The sequence below is a fragment of the Garra rufa genome, chromosome 8 (genome assembly GCF_049309525.1).
Source record: "Garra rufa chromosome 8, GarRuf1.0, whole genome shotgun sequence".
In the NCBI taxonomy this organism is placed as follows: domain Eukaryota; kingdom Metazoa; phylum Chordata; class Actinopteri; order Cypriniformes; family Cyprinidae; genus Garra; species Garra rufa.
Genome location: NC_133368.1, coordinates 41080934 through 41104503, shown reverse-complemented (window position 1 = coordinate 41104503; position 23570 = coordinate 41080934). Strand labels below are relative to the sequence as shown.

The 23570-nt window shown below is 33.5% G+C and overlaps 1 protein-coding gene across 4 annotated transcripts in view; it reads right to left on the bottom strand.

The window, feature by feature from the left end:
- nckap1 (NCK-associated protein 1) overlaps positions 1 to 23570 on the bottom strand; it is a 70761-nt gene that overhangs the window by 16478 nt on the left and 30713 nt on the right. For all 4 annotated transcript variants that reach the window (XM_073845588.1, XM_073845589.1, XM_073845590.1 and 1 more), the window contains 8 exons: positions 22026 to 22158; positions 21613 to 21694; positions 19202 to 19260; positions 12186 to 12331; positions 11678 to 11810; positions 4968 to 5087; positions 3052 to 3191; positions 2516 to 2647 (listed from right to left, as the gene is read on the bottom strand). In XM_073845588.1, the coding sequence (XP_073701689.1) occupies positions 2516 to 2647; positions 3052 to 3191; positions 4968 to 5087; positions 11678 to 11810; positions 12186 to 12331; positions 19202 to 19260; positions 21613 to 21694; positions 22026 to 22158 (945 nt within the window). The remainder of the gene's footprint in view (positions 1 to 2515; positions 2648 to 3051; positions 3192 to 4967; positions 5088 to 11677; positions 11811 to 12185; positions 12332 to 19201; positions 19261 to 21612; positions 21695 to 22025; positions 22159 to 23570) is intronic.

Here is a 23570-nt window from a genome sequence, read left to right as displayed (position 1 = left end):
GTACATCGTCAAACTAATTTAAATTGAGAAATGCTTTGGAAAGCAGCTGAATTAAGTTTTTTAGATTATATTTTTAGTTAATGTTTATTTTATTTTAAGCCATTTTTGGTATGGTTTTAGTTTTTGCATAATAGTTTAGTTTAAGGATTTGCTTTCAGAGCAAAACAGATATTATATAAGGAAAAAACTGTGACAGCGCAAAAAAAAAAAAATCTTTTCAAAGTTGACATTTTGATAAAGGCTTATGAAGACAAACATGTTTTCCTTTGGAATAACATGCACCAGTGAATCATTCACAGCATGACCTGAACTGTATTTTTAAGAAAGTAAACAGGGTCAATTTGGACTTGGTTATGTGGTGTTGTTCAGAGAGCAATGGTGGCCACTATAAACAGATAACCACAATATATTCTTTTTATGATTTGACCTGAATCAAGGCTATTTACCCCAGTCAGATGGAAATGGGTAATAACAGCACATGGTTGGGTGGTGAGATCTGCTAACAGGGCCCCTCATTGCTGAGAAGCATGGCCACATGAGGGGTTCACAGCCCGGGAGAGAGGGGCCAGCCAAAGCATCCGCGTCAGAGTTTTGAATCCAACAGTGGAAAATACCTGTTATTCCTCCGCCTGATGTTTATTTAGTTGGACAAGCGCTATTCTGGAACCGTGTCAAAAATCATGCTAACCCAAACTCTCACCACTAGTCCAATAAATTACACAAATCGAACAATAAACCCAAGAGGCTCTTTAAGCTGTTGAGTTCTCAGCTTAATTAATAAGGGAGAGCTGGACGACAATTTTCCTTGACATAAAACGCAACAGTAACTCTCCCCTATGAGGCAAATCAATATGATTGATGCTAGTGCGGAACGAGTGTGGATGGACCTCATCGGGAAGGGAGGACTGTGGGTAATGTAATAGATAAAACGAACAGTGATGTATTTCTGCAGGTAGCGGCCAAATTCAGTTCAGGCTATTGGGGTGTTTATACCCACAGGATTTCTCACTACAACGATTATAATAAATAGTAAAAAAGTAAGTAAATATTAAAGATATCTATGCACATACACTACCAGTGAATATTTTATATTACAAGTCTCTTCTGCTCACAAAGCCTGCATTTATTTGTTCCAAAGTACAGCAAAAGAGACATTTTGCTATTTAAAATAACTTTTCAATGTGAATATATTTTAAAATGTAATTTATTCCTGTGATTTCAAAGCTGAATTTTCAGCATCATTAATCCAGTCACATGATCCTTCAGAAATCATTCTAATATTCTGATTTGCTGCTCAAAATACATTTATTATAATTATCATTATGTTAAAACAGATGAGCAGATTTCTTTTTCAGGTATCTTTGATGAATAGAAAGTTCAAAAGAACAGCATTTGTCTGAAATAGAAATCTTTTGTAACATTATAAATGTCTTTATCATTACTTTTGATCAATTTAAGGCATCCTTGCTAAATAAAAGTGTAAAGATTTTCAATTATAATGACTCCAAGCTTTTGGTATAGTGTATAATGCTACAAAAGCTTTTTATTTCAGAAATACGCTCATCTTTGGATCTTTCTATTCATCAAAAAATCCTGAAAAAATGTATTAGACTGTTTTAAATATTGATAATAATAAAAAATGCTTCTTGAACATTAAATCAGCATATTGGAATGATTTCAGAAGGATCATGTGGCACTGAAGACTGGAGTAATGATGTTGAAAATGTAGCTTTGATCACAGGAATTAAAATTATTTTAAAATGTATTCAAATAGAAAGCAGTTATTCTAAAAAGCAAAAAATTTTTTATAAAAATTATTTTATTATTATAATCTTTTTTTTTTCATTTATTTGGGTCAAAGACATTAAGATGTCCACGTCAAAAGAAATGTACAAAAGTGATTTTATGTCAATAGAAAGCAAATTAAACGTAAGTTAAAGTGTCTACTTTTAAGGTTTCAAATACGTGTTTGGAGAATAAAATGTCAAAATTTGATTGAAATAATGTTACATTGTCATTCAGTGTAACAATTTATATGTAAAAATTCAAACAACTTGCTTATTCTGACTTGTGCATATTAAAATATATAAAAGAATAAGGAAGCATATTAGATTTTATTGTGTTTTAAATTAGTAAAAATTCTTACTGACAAAATTGGCAAAAGCTTGGATAGTGGCAAATTTTAAAAATGTAAAATAACAACAAATTAGTATTTGGAGTGAAAGTAATTCGTCTTTAGTATGACATAAATTGATTTTTGTTGTAAATATGCCTGACAAGACTGTTACACTAAATGACTGTAAATGAGGGAAAAAGGTATGATATTTATTTTTTGCTCAGAAAAAACAAAACAAAAATGCAATTAAATTAAACAAAAAACTTTTAAGATTTACAAGATAACAATTTAAAGCAGTATTAGACTTATTGTTTTTATACTTAAAACTTTTTTCAACTTTGATTTTGGGTCATACCACACATTATTGTGTATTGGTATCAGCATAGTAGGTTGACTTACTTAGTGAAGCGGATCTCCAGGTGGGAGGTCAGGTACTCGCGTGGGGTGAAGGTGTGCTCCCAGACCATCATGTTGGGGACGTAGTTGATGGAGAAGCAGAGCTCTGACAGAGCAGTGTGCAGTTTGTCCAGACTGTAAAAAAAAAACAGACAACAGCCTTAAAAACTCATTTCCTTCAGATTACACAGTCAGTCAGGCAAAGCTTAACCAGCACAATAGTGCTGCTCACCATGGGGCCACACTGCTCCAATACTGTTACTACTGCTCATGTGTGTTCATGACAGGCTTTACAACAAATCCATTTTATAGTAGAGGAGGATCTGTTTAAATGTCTGCCGAATGGGAGGATAATGCGGTGAAGGCCTCCAGCGGGGTTTTGTTTAACACAGTGATTCTCCACTGGTGAGATATAACAGGGATGCAGACATGCCCTCATCGACAAAACCATGAATTACAGAAAATACAACCCAGACTGCATTAAATATGAGCAACAAGTGCTTGACTAGATGCAGAAGCAGAGTGAGATTCATCCTTACTTGGTGACCAGGAGTCTGTTCTTCCTCATGCTCTCAACACCAGGTTTCTCTCTCTCCGGTTCACCCTTCTTCCCCGTCTGCTTTTTCGACTTCTTGTTCACGGCCTGACTGATGGTTTTGGCACAATGTTTTGGCAGTAGCTGTGCAGAAGAGCAACAGGAAAAAGCCCCACTTTAAAGTCAACATGAAATCAAAACTGGCCCTGCTTACTTTTTTAATACAAGTGATATTGTGCACAATTCATCAGTGCGAGATATTTTAAATAATAAAAAGTATGTGCGTTTACAGTTGGGAATCGAAAACTGTAACATTTTTCTTAAAATACCAGAACCGAATGATTTATGACATACTAAAAATAAGAACCATGGCAAAAGAAATTGTGAGTTTGAGTTGTGAGCCTGCAGCCTGAATTGGATGTAATGAAAGATTCAGTGTTAGGAAATAATAAAGCCTATAAATAGCTATATTTCTGCATTACCCCCGCTGACTGCATGTAAAAACATGCAGCACTGCTAAAGTAGTTTGTTCTTATGAACGAATGACTTTTAAGTGTTGATTCTTCTTAATGAAATCACTCAAAAAGACTTGTGTGTTCTCAGTTTGAATAGATGAATTGGTCACAGTGGTTCTTAATTGACTAAATTATTTGCCTTGAAATTAACAACAAAAAAGGGATATGTACATCCTTGTTTTTTAATACATATAACAATTTTGCATACGTGACCCTGGACCACAAAACCAGTCATAAGGGTACATTTTTTTAAACTGAGATATTTATACAAAGCTGAATAAATAAGCTTTCCATTGATGTATGGTTTGTTAGGAAAGGACCTATAAATCACCAAATGAAGTTCCTAGCAATGCATATTATTAAGCAAAAATTAAGTTTAGATATATTTATGGTAGGAAATCTACAAAATATCTTCATGGAACATAATCTTTACATAATATCCTAATGACTTTTTGGCATAAACGAAAAATCGATTATTTTGACCCATACAATGCTATTGCTACAAATAGGACAATATTTGGCCGAGATGCAACTATTAGAAATTCTGAAATCTGAAGGTGCAAAAAAAGAAAAAGAAAAATATTGAGAAATGACCTATACAGTTGTCCAAATGAAGTTCTTAGCAATGATTTACATGATCTTTACTTAATACCCTAATGATTTTTGGCATAAACAAAAAAGCGATCATTTTGACCCATATTGTTGGCTATTGCTACAAATATGGTTTTGTGGTCCAGGGTCACATTTGTTAATTCAAATGAATTTATAGAAAGTTTATAAATTTATAGAAAATTTTAATTTGCATAATATAATTTATTAAACTGCTCTTTCTCTGAATCTTTCTTTTTTGTTTGACAAATCCAAATCTCTCTAGTTTTTCAACACATTTCCTCCACTCAGCTGTAACATCCACTTTACACCATGCAATCAAATCCTGATAGCTAAAATCAAAACTAACCCTATGTCTCTGTAAACAACCTGTTTCACCTGAATATATGTCAGATTACAGAAGAAAAATGCCTTTGATGTTGACCTTAAAACTGTAATTCCTGTAAATGTGACTTCCACAGTCCAGACAAGAGCAAAGCGGGAAGTGACTTATGAGCTGCTGTCTTGTTAGCTTACAACATTACAGTTACATTCACCAGAGGGGGATAAGAGTATGTTTATTCATTAAAGTTGTCTTTATGTCATTAAACTGGTGCTGTCAACTGTGTCCAGGAAATCAATCACTGTTTAATTTCATTGTGATCGTATTGCAAACGGAATGGAACAGAATTTGCAGAACTCTTTGTAAACCCAGTTAAGTTTGTTAAAATCCCAGATATGACATGGAAAATTCCAGAACTCCCAAAAGTCCCTCTGTGTTTTGGCAATGCTGAAAGCGTGTGTGTGCGTCACTGACCTGGTCGCTCAGGGTGCACTGCTCTGTGCATATGTCTGTGATGAGGTTGCGGGCTTGCTTGGCCATCTCGTCCAGGAACATGTTGCAAAGGGACAGGCTGCGGTCTCCGATGTGGTGCCTCTGCAGGAAGGGAGAGACAAGGAGACATTAGAGGAGACTTCCCTAAGAACAACCTCAATGTTAAGCTAGACTTTTGATTTTCAGTACAAGATACAATCAACTTTGCAGCGTTCATTTAGTATGCGCAGTGCTAAATATAGGTGTGAAGGTGTCAATGCATCAAGTGCACCACTAGTGGTACCAAATAGAATTGCAGTTTTATTTGATTCTGCTATAGGCACAAAAATATTTCCTCTACCTTTAGCATCAGCTATAAATATCAATATGGCTCAGTTGGCCACCTGTTAAAACCATCTATAAACAGGGTCTCATACTGGCCAAGAATGTACAATGGCACAGTCTGATGGGTCCCTCATGCAAACTGATGATATTCACTGCATTAAACTGCTTGGCACAGGCTGATTGGTTGATGTTACATACACAGCCAATGAGCTTGCTGCTTTACAAATAAATGGCTGGTTAGTATTCACTACAGCATTTCGCAGCACTCTTTCAGAGTTCCTCTAAAACCCTCCACCTCCCCAGCTCCACCTGTAAAGATCTGCTACAGGTTACTATATACGCCATTTGTGCAGCAGCAGTATGTCTTAAAGCGGTCATATGACGCGATTTCATATTTTCCTTTGTCTTTGAAGTGTCACAAGCTTTTTGTGCACATATAAGATCTGTAAAGTTGCAAAGATTAAAGCCTCAACCACAAAGAGATGCTCTTTATAAAAGTTAAGACACAGTCACTACTTCCTAAAACAACTCATTCAAACACGCCCCCACATGTCTACATCATGGTGTGGGAAGATTTGCATTTCCATATGTATACCCAAAGGAAAAAGGTGTAACTTTTATTCTGTAGTTTTATAGCAGCAAATGAGTACAAAACTAGAAATCAGTGGTTAAGTTGTATTTTCAACACAGCAGTACAACGCAAATATTCGAGTGGGTGCAGCCCATTTAACAGGACTGTTTTCTGAACCTAAGAGAGTAACCTACAACGCGGCTGTGAACACTGTAAAGTGGGGGAATTCCAACTTTGCAAGGACAGCCTGGCACGTCTGGCTCGCAGCCTGTAAGTACATTTTCATATTTTAGTAATTTTCTACTGGCTATTCAAACGCGAGGTTTGACCAGTGTAGGGTAGTGCTTGTTTGTCGTTTCTACAATCACAAATGCAGACATGATGTTATGTTTACGTGGCACGACACAACACAAGGCAATGCACTGCGTAAAAAGACAGGATAAGTCACTATAATAAGTAATTACGCCCTCACTGGATACAACAAATACCTTGTTTATAATAAGTTTTATTGTTTTTGTCTCATCGCGTCGGGACACGGCATCACAACATGGAAATAGGCATACATTTCCGTCCCATGCCTGCGGTATTCGACCAATCACAACGCACCGGATAGCTGGCTAATCAGAACACCTCGCTTTTCAGAGTCATGAGCTTTGTAAAAATCCACACGTTTCAGAAAGGTGGGGTAGAAAGGAGAAACAATAATGTACAGTATGTGGAAAATAATGTTTTTTGAACAAACCGCCTTAACACATTGCATTGCACCAAATACACTAAATATTGTACTTTTTAGCAACATCATATGACCTCTTTAAAAAAAAAATCACAGCAGCGTATCGGCAATAATCAGCAGCAACGGCAATAATCTACAATAACAGCAATTTAGCAGCATAGCAGATCTATTCCGCCAAGCCCAAATATATTAGCATTGTAATGTCCATTACCGTGTTAAAATCTTCTATGAGTTAATGGCTGGTTAGCATTTACTAGAGCATTTCGCACCCTCCACCTCCCCAGCTCCACCTGTTTAAATCTGCTATGGGTTATTATGTGAGTCATTCCACAAAACCGGACTTACACATTTTTAGATTTTTTACCAAAATGTATTACTTTTCTGAACACCCCACATTGACAACATATTTAACTTCCAGAAAAAACATATTTCCCACCTCAGGTATTAACTTATTAATTTAATTATTAATATTGGTCATTATTTTAAGATATGGGCACTATTAGTCTTCAACCCCAACCCACTATGGGAGCTCTCTGAATAGGATTAGAAAATGCATTTGTAATAAAATCAACATTTTCCTATTAATCAGACATCCCTCACACCAATTCAGTATTTGCATATATAAAAGTAATAAAATCTCACACTTTTGCTATACTAAAGCCTAAAATTGAACTTCATTGAACCTCATTATTTTTTATCAAAGTGGCTTAACTTCAGAATTTAAACTAAAATCAGTATTATTATGATTGCTCTGAACATTTCAGAACAAGTAAAAAAAAAAAATCAATTACTTTTTCATAAACTTCATAAAATGTAGGTGATGATCAGGTCACAGGGTTGAAGAGATAAATACATCTTAACATTTAAACAGTTGTTTTTTACTCAAATTCACTAAGATTTTCTATAAACACTGTATTTCGTAATGTAACCGAGAAAAACAACAGAAATAAATTGCACTTTAATTACTTAATACTGAGATTCTGAAAACTGAAAATCTAGGCAGAAAACACATGTGCGCACACACACAGAGCTTTAACATGGACATTAATACATTCAACATATGCATGTGGTATAAGACTCTTGATCAAATATAATAATTACTGGATAACTTCATCTCACAACCCCGCTATGATCAAATAAGTAACGGGGCTAAGTGTGACAGGGTTGTGATTTTTTTGCTCTAAATGTAGTGAAAAACAGGAGAGCACATGGCATGCATGATATTAAGAAATCATGTATATTGTTAAAATATCAAAGACCATTTTCACAAGTAATAGTTTTCATTCTTTATTTGATGTAACAGGGTTGAGTCGTTAAGCTTAACAACCACAAAAATCACAACATTAATGTTATAGTTATAAAATAAGGTGGTAACTTGCCTGTGTCTGCCCACAATGTTGTTCAGAAGACTTATATGATGTCACTTCCTGTTAATGATGTCACATAAGGATCAGTTCATTATTTTTTATGGAGGGAGAATGATTTGTGTAACAGGGTTGAGGGGTTACTGAGGTACATAACTAAATAATATGATTTTAATGAATAATCATGTATTTACTTAAAAAAAAACATTACCAGCAAAAAAGCACAGATAGATATTTATGAGAATGGCAAAATGTATGGACCTTTTTCTAATTTTTTTATTCACATCCCAAGTACGCTTTTATAGAAGGCCATGAGAGGGACATGACAAATTAGGTGGTGCTAAATTTCTAATATAAAAGATAAAATGTATGGCATGTTTTTAAACCTTATTAAAGACATTTCAATTAATACAAAAAGCTTTTAAAATAGATTTTGGTGACCCAACAGATAAAATACACTTAAAAAGGTCAGAGGGACTCAAATCGTACCAGTTTTGTGGAATGACTCACATATGCTATTTGTGCAGCAGCAGTATGTCTTAAATAATCACAGCACTGTAATGGTGTATGTATTGTCAGAAGCTAGTTTCTGTATTTGCTCTGCAGCAGCAATAATCTACAACAACACCAATAACCAACAGCCAAGACCACATTACATTAACATTGTCATACCTATTACCATGCTAAAATGTAAATGCATCCTTGCTGTGCATAACAGACTTCTTTCAAAAATATAACAAAAACTGACCCCAAACTTGAATTATTTGAACCATGGTGGAGAAACACCTTACTAGTCAGCATGCCATTAACTGTTGACTTTATCTGAAAATGGTCCATGAGTGATCCATGGGTATGCTGTCAGAGGCTGAAACTACTCCAACATAAGCTGCTCAGGTGATTTTGGCTCACAGTGAGGTGCTGTTTGTGACTCGTCCATGGGTAAGTGAGGCTCTTTGTTATAGCCCAGCTGGTCTCGTTGCCTCAACTCCCTCCCTAGAGCAAACAGTGCATACTCTCTAAATTACTAATGCCTTGTGCAGAGCTGAACCCTCCGCTCCTACACCGTTTTGGCAAAACCCAAACATCACGGAGAAGGCCGGACCTTCCTTACGACAAACAAAAAGTGTCATTTAAGCTTCGGTGGCTCAGCTCTCATCATCCGTTCATAACCCTGAATATTCCGCTTCGCTCTTCTGAGGGGAAGATTCTGAGACGGCGCAGGTTGGAAATAACACATCTATCCGACGTGATGCTGAGGCTAACCTCTGCTGAAGCGCCGTGATCTTTTGTTGTTTCTCTTAACCGCTGTAAAAAGTTTTCTGTGCGAGGATGGAAATATTCTTGGAAACTTTTAGTGCTTTTCCAACATAAATAAAGCTTGCAGCTGTCCAAAGCTGTGTGGAGTGGACATAGGAGGAAGACCATTTCAGAGACATGCTGAGAGAGGGAGTTTCATGTTTAAATAAGGGAAACCCAAGCCTTCTATGGCTCAATAAATCTCTTTTATTCCTCTAAGTGCTCTCAGACAGCTCAATGTTCAGGCCCTGCAATGACATGAGAACTCTCATTGTGCTGTTTGTTTTGGTGTCGTTTGTCCGCCAATTAGGAGTGAAAATGTGGGTTTATTTACCAAATTAAATTGGATATTGGAGGGTACGATGTTTGGCAGGAACAAACACTTGGTGAATGTGCCGGCCGTACACCGGCGGGGGGGAAACAGGAATCTGTTGTGCTCCTCGTGTGTGCGGAGGGGCTTCCATATGCCCCCGGGGAGCCTGGGTAGCTGCACTTGCGTATGGTTCAATTACAGATTTAATAAATCATGCTTTTCAGCAGTTGGTTTTCTGTACACATCCTGATACATGGACCACAGCGCTCAATGCCGCGTGTTGGGACATTCCAGCTCTAGTAAACTCGCGGAGCCTTCCGGATTCACAGTACGACTCCATCCTGAACCCTCGCATGGGTCGCGGCTAAGCCGTGGCGAGACCCGACGGAGAAGAGAAAAGATCTTTTCCAACCTCCTCTTCTCAAAAGTAACACTGACCATATTCACTAGGGGACATTCACAGACACATAAAACGCAGTTTTTTCCAAAAACACAGAGTCTGCATAGAAACTAAACGGGAGGTTTCAGGACAAGGCAAATAGAATATATAATCTGAACAAATCAAAAAAATCAGCTGTTAACTGATTTATATTAGTCAATAAAAGTGATTATATGCTAAAAGCTAAAAATGCCCATTTAGTTAAAATAGCTGTGATGAAATTTCTGATTATTCAAATTAAACCTCATGAACAATACATTGATGGAAGTTTTAAGCTCTTCGAGAACTCAATATCAAATACAGTTAGACCTGGCAAGTTTCCTTCAATTCAGGGAATCACTTTAAATTGTATGACCTTAATGAACGGAAAGCTTTGATATGATTCAAATGTAAAAATAGCAGAATCACATATTATCAAATTTTTTCATGTTATATATGTAGGGAAAAATAAATGTACAAAAATATTGCTTTATTTTACATTGGTTCAGATCAATCAAAATAATTATATACAATTATTTTTGTTTTTTTTAAGCAAAAAACTGTGGAAAATGTTGATTAAATTTTTTTTTTACTGTAATTTACTTGCATTAAATACTTTGATCTACATTTATAAATATATATTTAATAAATACACTGCCGTTCAAAACTTTGGGATCAGTAAGTTTTTTTTAAGAAGTCTTTTGTGCTCATCAAGGCTGCATTTATTTGATTAAAAATACAGAAACATACTGTGATGTTGTGAAATATTATTGCAATTTCAAGTAGTGGTTTTCTATAACCTATTTTTTAATATACATTTTTAATATACTTAAAATAAAATGTATTCATAGCTGAATTTTCAGCATCACTACTCTAGTCTTCAGTGTCACATGACCCTTCAGAAATCATTCTAAAATAGTGATTTATTATCAATGTTGGAAACAGTTGCGCTGCTTAATATTTTAGTTTGTCAAAAACTCTTGACAGATGCATCACAGGTTCCAAATAAAACATTAAAAAAAAACAGCATTTATTTAAAATATAAATAGTTTGTAACAATATACATTACCATTCAACGTTTGGGGTCAGTCAATTTAATCTTTCTTTCTTTGTTTGAAAGAAATGAATACTTTTTTTCAGCAAGGATGTGTTAATTGATAAAAAGTCATAGTAAATACTTACATTGTTAGAAAAGATTCTATTTTGAATAAACGCTGTTCTTTTTAAATTTTTGTTCAAAAAAAAGTTCCAAAAAAAATTAAGTTTCCAATAATAATCAGAAATTAGAATGATTTCTGAAAGATCGTCTGACACTGAAGACAGGAGCAACAGCTGATGGAAATTCAGCTTTGCCATCACAGAAATAAATTATATTTTAAAGTATATTAAAATAGAAAACTGTTATTTAAAATTGCAATAATATTTCATATGACTTGTTTCATGAGCTAAGAGACTTGTTTAAAAAACATGAAAAAATCTGAACCCAAACGTTTGAACAGCAGTGTACATAAGATGACAATGTCATGTTATTATGCAATTTTTACATTTACTTATTACACTACATCTACATATATTGAATGAATCACTGTTCTCAGATCAGATTACTAAAGCGAATCTATCATTAGTACTCCTCCTGGGGCCTTTTGGACTGATTCCAGGTCAGTGTGACTCACCTCTTCGGGGCAAAGCTCATGGGTGCAGCTCATAAAGTGGGTGCAGAGCAGAGGGAAGGAGATGGAGTATCGAGACTGGGACGGCAGCTCGAGACACTGCTGGAACATCTTTTCAAAGGCGCGGCTGTAAAAGCTATCAGAGACAGAGAAAGAGAGAGAAAATGGGCTGCCAGTTCACTTCGCCGTCTGGTACAGTCATATCTAATCAGTTGAACGAACGCCCCTGTCCGCTTTCCACCCAGCATGAAAGAGAAATATCTAAAAACAAAAGGCACAACAGACAGTTGCTAGGGCCTTCTGAGAACAGATATGCCTTCTGCCAATTGCGGAGCTGGCGTTAGACAGCGTTTCCTGCGCCACTGCTGAATCGACAGCGTCACGGCAAAAAGGAATCATATTTTGTCCGAGTTATGAGCTTGCAGTCTAAATTAAAATGCAGTAGGCTGGGTATTTTCCAATTTTATACTGACTTCTAAAGCCATGCTTTGGACACTCAGTGAGGTCATACCAGAAAATGGAAAGGTCAGAAGTCTCCACAAGCATCTCCACCAGAGAGTCCACCATCTTGGTGTGGAAGATGATGGTGTTCATCATCTTTCCCAGCTCCCTGTGATCTGCCAGTCCTAGCGAGGCCTTGGACACGCTGGTGTAAGCCTAAAGGTGAAGAAAGACATTATCGTTAGCGTGCATTAATTATTCAAACAACCTTTCGCAACCATCTCTTTTCAAAGGCTTTCCATGAGCAAATCCTCAAGCAAATGAAGAGCATCGAATCAGACTGGAAACTGGACCAGGGCAGATTCAGAAGAAAAGTGTGGTTTGATGTTTTACCATATCATTAACTTCTGAGAAGGCTTTCTGGGAAGTATTTTCGCAAACTCGATACTGTTGAACCAGACAATGTCCAACCAACACAATTTCCTCTCTAGCATACATGATCAAATGAAGACAGTATGCAAAACAGATTCTCTTTGGTGTTTAAGTCAAAAACCCCTCCTTTATTTGCAGCGAAGCGGCTGTGCCAGCCAGTGCGTTCAGCTCTTGGACAACTTGAACTTAAGAAGTGTGAGAAAACTCAAGCAAAACACAGAGTGCACACGCCCTGCACTGGCTTTCATCATCTAAAGATCGGCCAATTCAAAGAACGCGGCATGCCAGGATGATGCCACATGACATTCAGCAGGTGCTAAACTCACAAAGCTTGTGGTTATGGAGTCCGGGGAACGACAATAAACATATCGTACACCACTGAAGTCCGCTGCGGAGTAGAAAAAGTATTGAAAAACAGGGCTTATTTTTAGATGCACATTTGCAGGCGGCTGCTGGTAGTTTAATCGGCCATAGCGATAAATAGGGCCGCACCTTTAGAAACGCAGAGGCCAATTGCAGACGAGCAGACATGAACTAAGTGAACCGTTAGTTGTTATATACTGGCAAGTGCTATCTCAACAACCGCTCCATTAAACAAGACGAAAGCATGCTAAATTTGAGAGAAGAGGGCATCCCTGCTTAGACTTCAGAGTAACTGGCTGCTGTCAAACCTGGAGGAGTAGTCTAACTGGTTGTTTTCACCAAAACGGTCATACGTAATAATTTTTAATGAACAGTTACCCTCTATCTGACCCCTTTCTGGCTACTATACATTCAAAATGTACATTTTAAACTTTTATATTTACCCTACTGTTCAAAGGTTTGGGGTTGGTAAGACTTTTTAAAATGTTAAATTGTCTTACCAAGGTTGCAGTTATTAAATAAAAATGTCTAGTGGATCAATTTCCTTGCTGAAGGTCACGTGTGTGTATATATATAAAAAAGATGGTAATAAATAAATTACAGCAATAAGAACCTAAAAAGAAACACCAATAAAAATTGGAATAAAATTAAATCATTTAAAAAGTAAACAAAAAATAAAAAACATAATAACAAATAAGTGTATTTATTTATTTAATTAAAAAAATATTACTTGTATAATTTAATTATATTATTCTTTTTTTTCTTTAGATTTTGGAGAAAATTGCAATCCCGACTGTTTTAATGCAATTCAGTAATACAATTTTAAAAAATTATTAAAAATTAAATTACAGTAATAAGAATCTAAAGAGAACCACCAATAAAAATTGGAATAAAATTAAATAAAACAATATACTAATAAAAGAAATAAAAAAGTTGATATTTAAATTAAAAAAAATTACTTGTTTAATTTAATAATATATATATATATTTTTTTTTATTTCAGGGGAAATTGCAAACTAGACTGTTTTAGTGTGATTCAGAATAATAATCTAAAGATAACCACCAATAACAATTGGAATAAAATTAAATAATTTTAAAAAAGTAAACAAATAAATGTATTACATTTTAATTATTTAATTTACAAAATATTACTTGTATTATTTAAATACAATACTCTTTTTTTTTGGGGGGGGGGGGGAAATTGCAAACTGGACTATTTTAGGGCAATTCAATAATAATAATAAAAAAAGAATCTAAATAGAACCACCAATAAAAATTGGAATAAAAAAAAAAAAATTTTTTTTAAATAATTATTTAATTCATTTTACGAATATTACTTGTATAATTTAATTATAATATTCTTTTTTTTCTTTTGATTTTGGGGGAAATTGCAAACTAGACTGTTTTATTGCAATTCATTAATACGGTAAAAAAAATTACAATATAATACGATTAGTGGTGCAACGGATCACAAAACTCACGGTTCGGATCATATCACGGATTTGGAGTCACGGATCGGATCATTTTTCGGATCAGAAAAAAACAATTTTTTTTTAATAATTACTGAATGCTAACTTTAAGTACTTCTAATCCACAGCAAAAACTACTAGCTGGACTAATAAAGTCAATTACAAAAATGACAAGTGTAGATGAATACAACATAAAGGTACTAATAAAATCAATAACACTAGTATTCAGGTGCAGAAATGTAATATTTAATTGTAAAATAACTAGTGCTTCTCACTGCAGGTATAAATAGGACGCTGTCTCTTTAAGGCCTAATGCACGTCTCTAATACTGGCACGCATCTTTCTCAGCTGTTTCGGTTTACTAAAGACATAACCGACTGTGTTTACCAGAATACCAAAACGGGTATTAAACATAACTTTGTATGTATGTTAAGAGAAGTTTTAAAGAGGAATCAATCTGTGAATCACGCAGTTTGAATCGTGCGTCTCTCTCTGTCTCTCTCTCTCTGTGCGCGTGCTCGCTTCAGGTATGTGCGGCAACGGGGGGAAAAAAAAGAAGAAAGAAAGAAACAGCGCGCGTGCTCTCTTTTGCTGCAGCAGTTTAAGTAGTTTGAATGGTTAAATTGGCAAGACAAAACATATGCAAATTATACACTTTTACTCTATGAAGGTTCAATTTAACAGTTAATCCGCGAACCACATGCGTACCGAACCGTGGGGTCCGGTCCGTACGGATCACGGATCATCTGCGATCCGTTGCACCCCTAAATACGATTAAGAATCTAAAAATAACCACCAATAAAAAATTTTATAAAATGTAAATAATAATGAAAAATTATACTAAAAAAAAAAAAAAAAAAAGTTGACTTATTTAATTTTAAAAATATTACTTGTTTAATTTAATTATAATTATTCTTTTTTTTCTTCTTTTGATTTCAGGGAAAATTGCAAACTAGACTGTTTTAGTGTGATTCACTAATACAGTATATAAAAAAAACTAAATTACAGCAATAATAATCTGAAGAGAACCACCAATAAATTTTTTTATTAAAATTAAATAATTTTTAAAAAGTAAGCTAAATAATAATAATAAAATAATTTTTTATTATTTAGTTAATTTACAAAATATTACTTGTATTATTTAATTATATAATTTTTTTTTTTTTCTTTTTGGGAAAAACTGCAAACTAGCCTATTTTAGGGCAATTCAGTAATAAATATTTATTATTTATTTTTTATTAAAAAAATAATAATCTAAATAGAACCACAAATAAATATTGGCATAAAAATTTTAAAAAATGAATTAAAAATATATATATTTAATTAATTTTAAAAATATTACTTGTATAACTTAATTATATTCCTTTTTATGATTTTGGGGAAAACTGCAAACTGGACATGTTTTACTGTGATTCACCTACATAGCTGCACATCCACACACCCACATCTGTCATCAGCCTCACACACACTCAGTTGCTCTATAGCTGACTGTTTAAATCCTTGAATTTGCTTTGTCCTCGCAAACTGAGAGCAGTCTGAGCTCAAGGCCTCGCAGTGAATAAACACTGCTGTTATTAGGGCTGATTTGTTTTTGCGGCCATGTGAAAGAGAGAACTCTGGCTGCAAAAAGAGTGCAGGAGAAGGCTCGAACACAGAAAACAGTTGTTCAGCTGTGAGAAATGTTCACATTCCGCCGATAGCAGTTTCTCCTGCGGATGAGGTGAACTGAAAACCCTCCTGAGTAAAGAGGTTCAGGCATGCTTTTGAGGGGACGTTCTGGGTTCAATGCAAATTAAGTTCTTTTTGTGGGATCTGTGGCATTACCACAGGAAACAATCTGTCCAAAAAAGCAAAAATTGTGGTAACTGTAATGGAAGTGCAATAAACACACTGGTTCAGGCTTAAGGCGAGTGTGACTGAATCATTTACTGAATATGGCCATGTAAACTTGCATGGAATATTTCAACATCATGATCACTATGGAGCTCATATTATGACAATACTTTTTGAATTGTACAAATTTGAGTTATCGACAAGTGTCATTTAACAAAACTGAATATTATATGGCATTTAACATGGTTCTGAATTCGATTTTTTAAAACTTGAATACTGAACATTTGAAATTGAACACAACTGAATTTTCAAATCGCAGATTTTCTAATAGACGTGTTTTTAAACAGCAGATTTTTGTTCTGATTTCTAAGACTTCAAATAATCAGTTTTTAAAAATTACAACTTCAGGTTTTCAAGATAAAAAAAAATTCGGAACATCAAATTTAGTGTTCTGAATAAAAATCTGAAATAAAAAAGCTCTTGTAACATTATATACTACACCGTTCAAAAGCTTTAAGTCAGAATATTTTTTTTTTTCTGGGAAAGAAATTATAGAACATAATACTTTTATTTAGCAAGAATGCTTTTAATTGATCAAAAGTGATGATAAAGACATTTCTAATGTTACAAAAAATGTCTATTTTAGGTAAACACTGTTCTTCTGAACGTTCTATTTATCATAGAAACCTGGAAAAAAAATCTACTTAGCTGTTTTCAACATAATAATAATGTTTTTTGAGCAGCAAATTAGAATATTAGAATGATTTTGAAATCACAGGAATAAATTATATTTTAAAATAAATTAAAATAGAAAAGTTATTTTTAAATGGTAAAGAAAAATCAAAGATGTACTGTTTTTGCTGTACTTTGGATCAAATAAACGCAGGCTTGGTGAGCAGAAGAGACTTTAAAAAAGTCTTCTCTATTCTTCATTTTCTACTCTATTCTTTAAAATAATACAGTTAAAAATTACTAAATATCAGCAATATGAAAGTAAACATAACCATAAATGGACCCTGGACCACAAAACCAGTCTCAAGTCGCTGGGGTATATTTGTAGCAATAGCCAAAAATACATTGTATGGGTCAAAATTATTGATTTTTCTTTTATGCCAAAAATCATTAGGAAATTAAGTAAAGATCATGTTCCATGAAGATTTTTTGTAAAATTCCTACTGTAAATATATCAAAATGTAATTTTTGATTAGTAATATGCATAGTTAAGAACCTAATTTGGAGAACTTTAAAGGTGATTTTCTCAGTATTTTGATTTTTTGCACCCTCAGATTCCAGATTTTCAAATAGATGTATCTCGGCCAAATATTGTCCTATCCTAACAAACCATATATCAATAGAAAGCTTATTTATTGAGCTTTCATATGATGTATACATCTCAGTTTTGTAAAATTTAACCTTATGACTGGTTTTGTGGTCCAGGGTCACAAATAAGAATACATTTTAATAAACAATGCATAAATTCATCCACACAAGAAAAAAAAAATCCTCAACATCACGGCTTAAATAAATAAATGGTTTTTACTGAATATTTAAAATGTAAAAGCATCCTACAAATGAATTTCAAATATTCTGATTTCAAATATTCCTATTTTTTTGTATTTTTGAAATTCATTTATATCTTATTAGATATTTTAGAGCTGAATATAATAAGAAAAAAACATATTTACTCATTAAAATGACAAGATATTATTAATATCCATTATTTTTCCAAGACCTGCAAAGCAACATTTTGAAAATCTAGTAATCAGTTTTCCATGATCATATAAGTTTCCAATGCAAGAATGTTACAGTGTCTTGGATTAAAAAAAGAAATCTATGGTAATTGAGATCATGCCTTAAAGGGGTCCTATTATGCTCTTTTACAAAGTCTTTATTTTGTTTTGGGGTGCACTAGAACATGCTCTCATGCTTGGTGGTTCGAAAAACACATTATTTTTCACATAATTTACATTATTACAATAGCGTTCTCCTCAAGCTGGCACAAACGGCTCGATTAGTTCCGGGTTTGATGAAGGTCCGCCTTCCGAAAACCAAAATGTGTTGTGATTGGTTAGCAGTCCCACTGCGTTGCGATTGGCAAACAGCTTAGACAGTGTTTCAGTCCTGCCACGCCCCTTCCCAAAGCAGCAAGTTCAGTATACAACTGTTAGCGCAAGCTAGATTAAAGTAATTCTTATGTTTTAAATATGGATTTATTTCTTACAAAAACACATTGGTTCACTACAAGAGGCTTTTATTGACCCCCCAGAGCCATGTGAGACACTTTTTGTTATGGATCGATGCACTTGGAGTAGTTTTGGACTGATGGAGAGAAACACCAGTATAATAGGACCCCTTTAAAATCTGTTGATAAAGCTTCGCTTTTGAACCTGAGAACATTGCTTTAAGGAAGAGGTCAAATGGCGTTTCTGCTGTGGGACTGGGCAGATCAACACACAGGAAACGCATCTGAGAGCGAGCTGGACCATCCCAAAGCCTGCAGTCTAGATCTATTTGAGGTTCACGCACACTCGTAGTCTCTCAAAATCACATGAACGAGCTTGTCTCTCCATCTCTGCTTCCATTCCCACCCACCCACATGCGTATTCCACAGGGACGAAGTCTGATTTATTTGAGCCAGGATGAAAGGCGCAGGCTCTTCTTGAATAATCAGAGCTTCAAAGAACAGCATGCATTGCGGTTCATTTCTAAGTAATTCCAAATGAAGCCATTTCTCATACATCATGTAAAAAATGTTGCCGTCATTCGGAAAACAAAGGATAAGGAAACCTCTCCGACAAACATTTGAAAGCATGAAACTTTCTGTGGTGTCGTATCTCAAACTGTGAGAGCATTAGTTGCTTTATGTTAACTGGTATCTGCTAATTAGTAAGACGCAAGCAGAGATGAGAGCTGTTAATTATGTCTGATTAGGATCGGAGGAAGCAAACACCATGTATTGACCCAGCTCAGATGACTGAGATCAGCTTACCTGCAGTCTAAACCAGTCCAGCCTCATCCCTCTGAAATCAAACACTTCACCATCTTCAACTGCAACACACACACCCATACAAAGTTAGTGAAAATAAAAAGGAAAATATAAAGTACACAAGTATAAAGTGCGTCATACTACAGAGAACATTCAATACATAAAATAAAATTCTATAAAGAAACTTTTTTTTTCTCAATTTAAAAAACAGTTAAAAATGACTAAATTTCAGCAATATAAAACCTAAACATAACCACAAATAAGAATAAAATGTAATAAATAATGCATAAATTCATCCACACAAGAAAAAAAAAAAACCTCAACATCACAGTTTAAATAAATAAATGGGTTTTACTGAATATTTAAAATGTAAATGTTTTAATTTTTTAATTAATTTATACTGAAATTAAATAATTTCAACTGCATACACACACTTATCAAGTTAGTTATTTTGTGAAAATAAAAAGGAAAATGTAAAGTACACAAGCCCCAATGTAATACTACAGGGAACTTTGAATATATAAAATACAAAAGTCTTTTTTGCATGAGGTCAGACTTGTTGATTTATTATTTTACCTTAGATTTAGCTAAATTTGGCCACTGACCTTCATTATTTAATATATAAACCATTTTATTTAAAAAAAAAAAAAACCTTCAGCATCACAGTTGAAATAAATAAATGGGTTTCACTGAATATTTGAAATATAAACAATTCTTACAAATGGATTTTAAATACTGTAGTCATTCCTATATTTTTTTATTAAATTATTATTATTATTTTAATTAATTTATACTGAAATTAATTTTAACTGCAACACGCATATAAAGTTTAGTTATTTTGTGAAAATAAAACAGAAAATGTAAAGTACACAAGCCCCAATTTCCTACTACAGGGAAATTTAAATATATATATATAAAATAAAATTATATCATTAAAAGCTTTTTATATATAAACCATTATATATAACCATTTTATATAAACCATTTCTTTCCAGCTAAATTAATAACATTGTGATCCATGCCATTACCAGAAACATGAACTAAACATAACCGCAAATAAGAACAAAATATAATGAATAATGCATAAATTCATCCACACAAGAAAAAACCTTCAACATCAGTTTAAATAAATAAATGGGTTTTACTGAATATTTAAAATGTAAAAGATTCCTACAAATGAGTTTCAAACACTATAGTCATTCTTTTTTTTATTAATTTATACTGATATTAAATTAATTTCAACTGCAACACACACATATAAAGTTGGTTATTTTGTGAAAATAAAAAAGTACACAAGCCTCAATGTCATACTACAGGGAACTTTAAATATATATAAAACAAAAAGCTTTTTTGCATGAGGTCAGACTTGTTGATTTATTATTTTACCTTAGATTTAGCTCAATTTGGCCACTGACCTTCATTATTTAATATATAAACCATTTTATTTAAAAAAAAAAAAAACCTTCAGCATCACAGTTGAAATAAATAAATGGGTTTCACTGAATATTTGAAATATAAACAATTCTTACAAATGGATTTTAAATACTGTAGTCATTCCTATATTTTTTTATTAAATTATTATTATTATTTTAATTAATTTATACTGAAATTAATTTTAACTGCAACACGCATATAAAGTTTAGTTATTTTGTGAAAATAAAACAGAAAATGTAAAGTACACAAGCCCCAATTTCCTACTACAGGGAAATTTAAATATATATATAAAATAAAATTATATCATTAAAAGCTTTTTATATATAAACCATTATATATAACCATTTTATATAAACCATTTCTTTCCAGCTAAATTAATAACATTGTGATCCATGCCATTACCAGAAACATGAACTAAACATAACCGCAAATAAGAACAAAATATAATGAATAATGCATAAATTCATCCACACAAGAAAAAACCTTCAACATCAGTTTAAATAAATAAATGGGTTTTACTGAATATTTAAAATGTAAAAGATTCCTACAAATGAGTTTCAAACACTATAGTCATTCTTTTTTTTATTAATTTATACTGATATTAAATTAATTTCAACTGCAACACACACATATAAAGTTGGTTATTTTGTGAAAATAAAAAAGTACACAAGCCTCAATGTCATACTACAGGGAACTTTAAATATATATAAAACAAAAAGCTTTTTTGCATGAGGTCAGACTTGTTGATTTATTATTTTACCTTAGATTTAGCTCAATTTGGCCACTGACCTTCATTATTTAATATATAAACCTTTTTTTATTTTCAGCAAAAACAATAAATGATCAATGCCATTACCATGAAATAAAATACATGATACACATATATTACATATTGTAAAAAAACAACAACAATGACTTTTATAAGATGAGGGACATCAATTCTGATTTCATGTTTTTAAAAAAGAAGAGAGATTAACTACCTTGTTTAACACTGAGAGAGGTCATAGTGTTCACGAAGGACGACATAATAATGGACTCATCCTCGGGGCAGACAGACAGGTTCTGGAAGAAAGACATTAGGATTTTATCATTAGTGTGTGCATTTTAAAATTAAAACACCATGTCGAGCAAGTCTCAAAGCTGAATCACAATACTAGTTCTCCATCTAGTGGTGAAGTTCATGTATTTCGCCTAACGTTTTTCCAGACGCCCTATGTGAGATCCTGTGAATGATTCATAATGTGACTAATGTTCATGTCTGAACCACCCAAGTGCACATGACTGATCCTCATCTCATGAGAGAACTGCAAATAATATCTGTCAAAAGGAAGTGTAACTGATCCGTGTCCTTTCTTTTAGGGAGGAAATAGATCCATAGTGCGGACAGCCTCACCTGCACTAGCTCATTGAGCACCACGGCGTCAAAGCCAGACAGGTACTGCACGTAGTACCTCTGCATCACTGGGCCGTACTTCCGCACGTGTGCCCTTAACTCCTCCATGTAAAAGATCAGCTCTGCGATGTGCCTGAGAAAACAAGCAAGAAAGAAGGAAAAGCAGTATTGGTTTTACATCCATTCATTTTTTTCTATAAAGACAAACACATGCAAAATCCCAAAACATCTAGGATGGGTTTTAAGCTGTAAACTGAATCAACCTGCTCCAAGATGAATCATAAGACTCAAACCCCCAGTTTCACAGACAAGGTGAGCCTAGTCCCAGACTAAATTGTAAATATGAGCTGTTTCAACTGAAAGAAACTTGCACTGACTGATCATAAAATATATCAGTGCCTTTGTTTTGTATTAAGATGCACACCAGTCAGTGCTGTTTTTGACAACCATCTTAGATTTAGTCTTAGTCTTTCGGACTAAAATTCTTATTAGTTTTAGTCCAATTTTAGTCGACGAAAAGTCAAAAAGGTTTTAGTCTAGTTTTAGTCAAAAAAGGGGAAAAAGTAGTCTTTTAACAAATTAATGTAGGTCAGTAAGTATTTTGCTGTTGGGTAGTGTCACTTGTAAGTTCTGAAAATAGCAGATCTATAGTTCAACACAATGTGAGCTTCCGGATCGACTATTTTCACCAATAATTACAATAATGAAGGAATGTTTTAAAACATAAAAGACAAACAAGGATGGAATGCTAAAACGGCTTGCCATACTAGTATAGCAAAGAGTATTTAATGCTAAAACGGCTTGCCATAGCGGCAGATACGTTTTAGGTTTTGATTGGCATGCACAATAAGCAGAAATGTCATGCATTTTAAACGTCTGACGGAACTCCCACTAACATTTTCGTCTATTCTCGTCTCGTCAACGAAAACTCACACACGTCTCGTCATGTTTTAGTCATCAACGAGCTATTTTTATCTCGTCATCGTCATGAAAAAAAGACTTGACACCAGTAATGTTTTTTTTTCTACAAAAATTACTTAAATGTCCTAATTGAACTATGGCCTAATCCTGGCTTAGTCTAAGCCCAGTCTGTGAAACCAGGCCAAAGCATGTGAAAAAAAAAAAAAAAAGATGTTAATGAACTTGATGAATTTCCCATGACGCTTTTATAACTAAAGATGGTATCAGGGTTTAACTCTACAAATAATAAATAAATGAATAAATAATGTGCTGAATTAACATAAGTGATAACCTGGCAACTAAAATAAAAATAAATAAATAAAAAATAGAATAGAACAAATTATTAATAAAAATGACCAGAGAACATAAAATTACTAAAAAGCTAACAGGAAAAATATATAAAAAAAAGGAAAACATAAAAAAATTATAAATTGAATAAACTATTAAGCAAAAAATATAAAAAAAATTAAGATATATATTATATGCATTTTTTTAATTGAAATAAGTTTAAACTTAAGTACTAAAATCACTAAAACTTAAATAAAAATGACAAAATTAATTTAAAAAAAATGACAAAAGAACAAA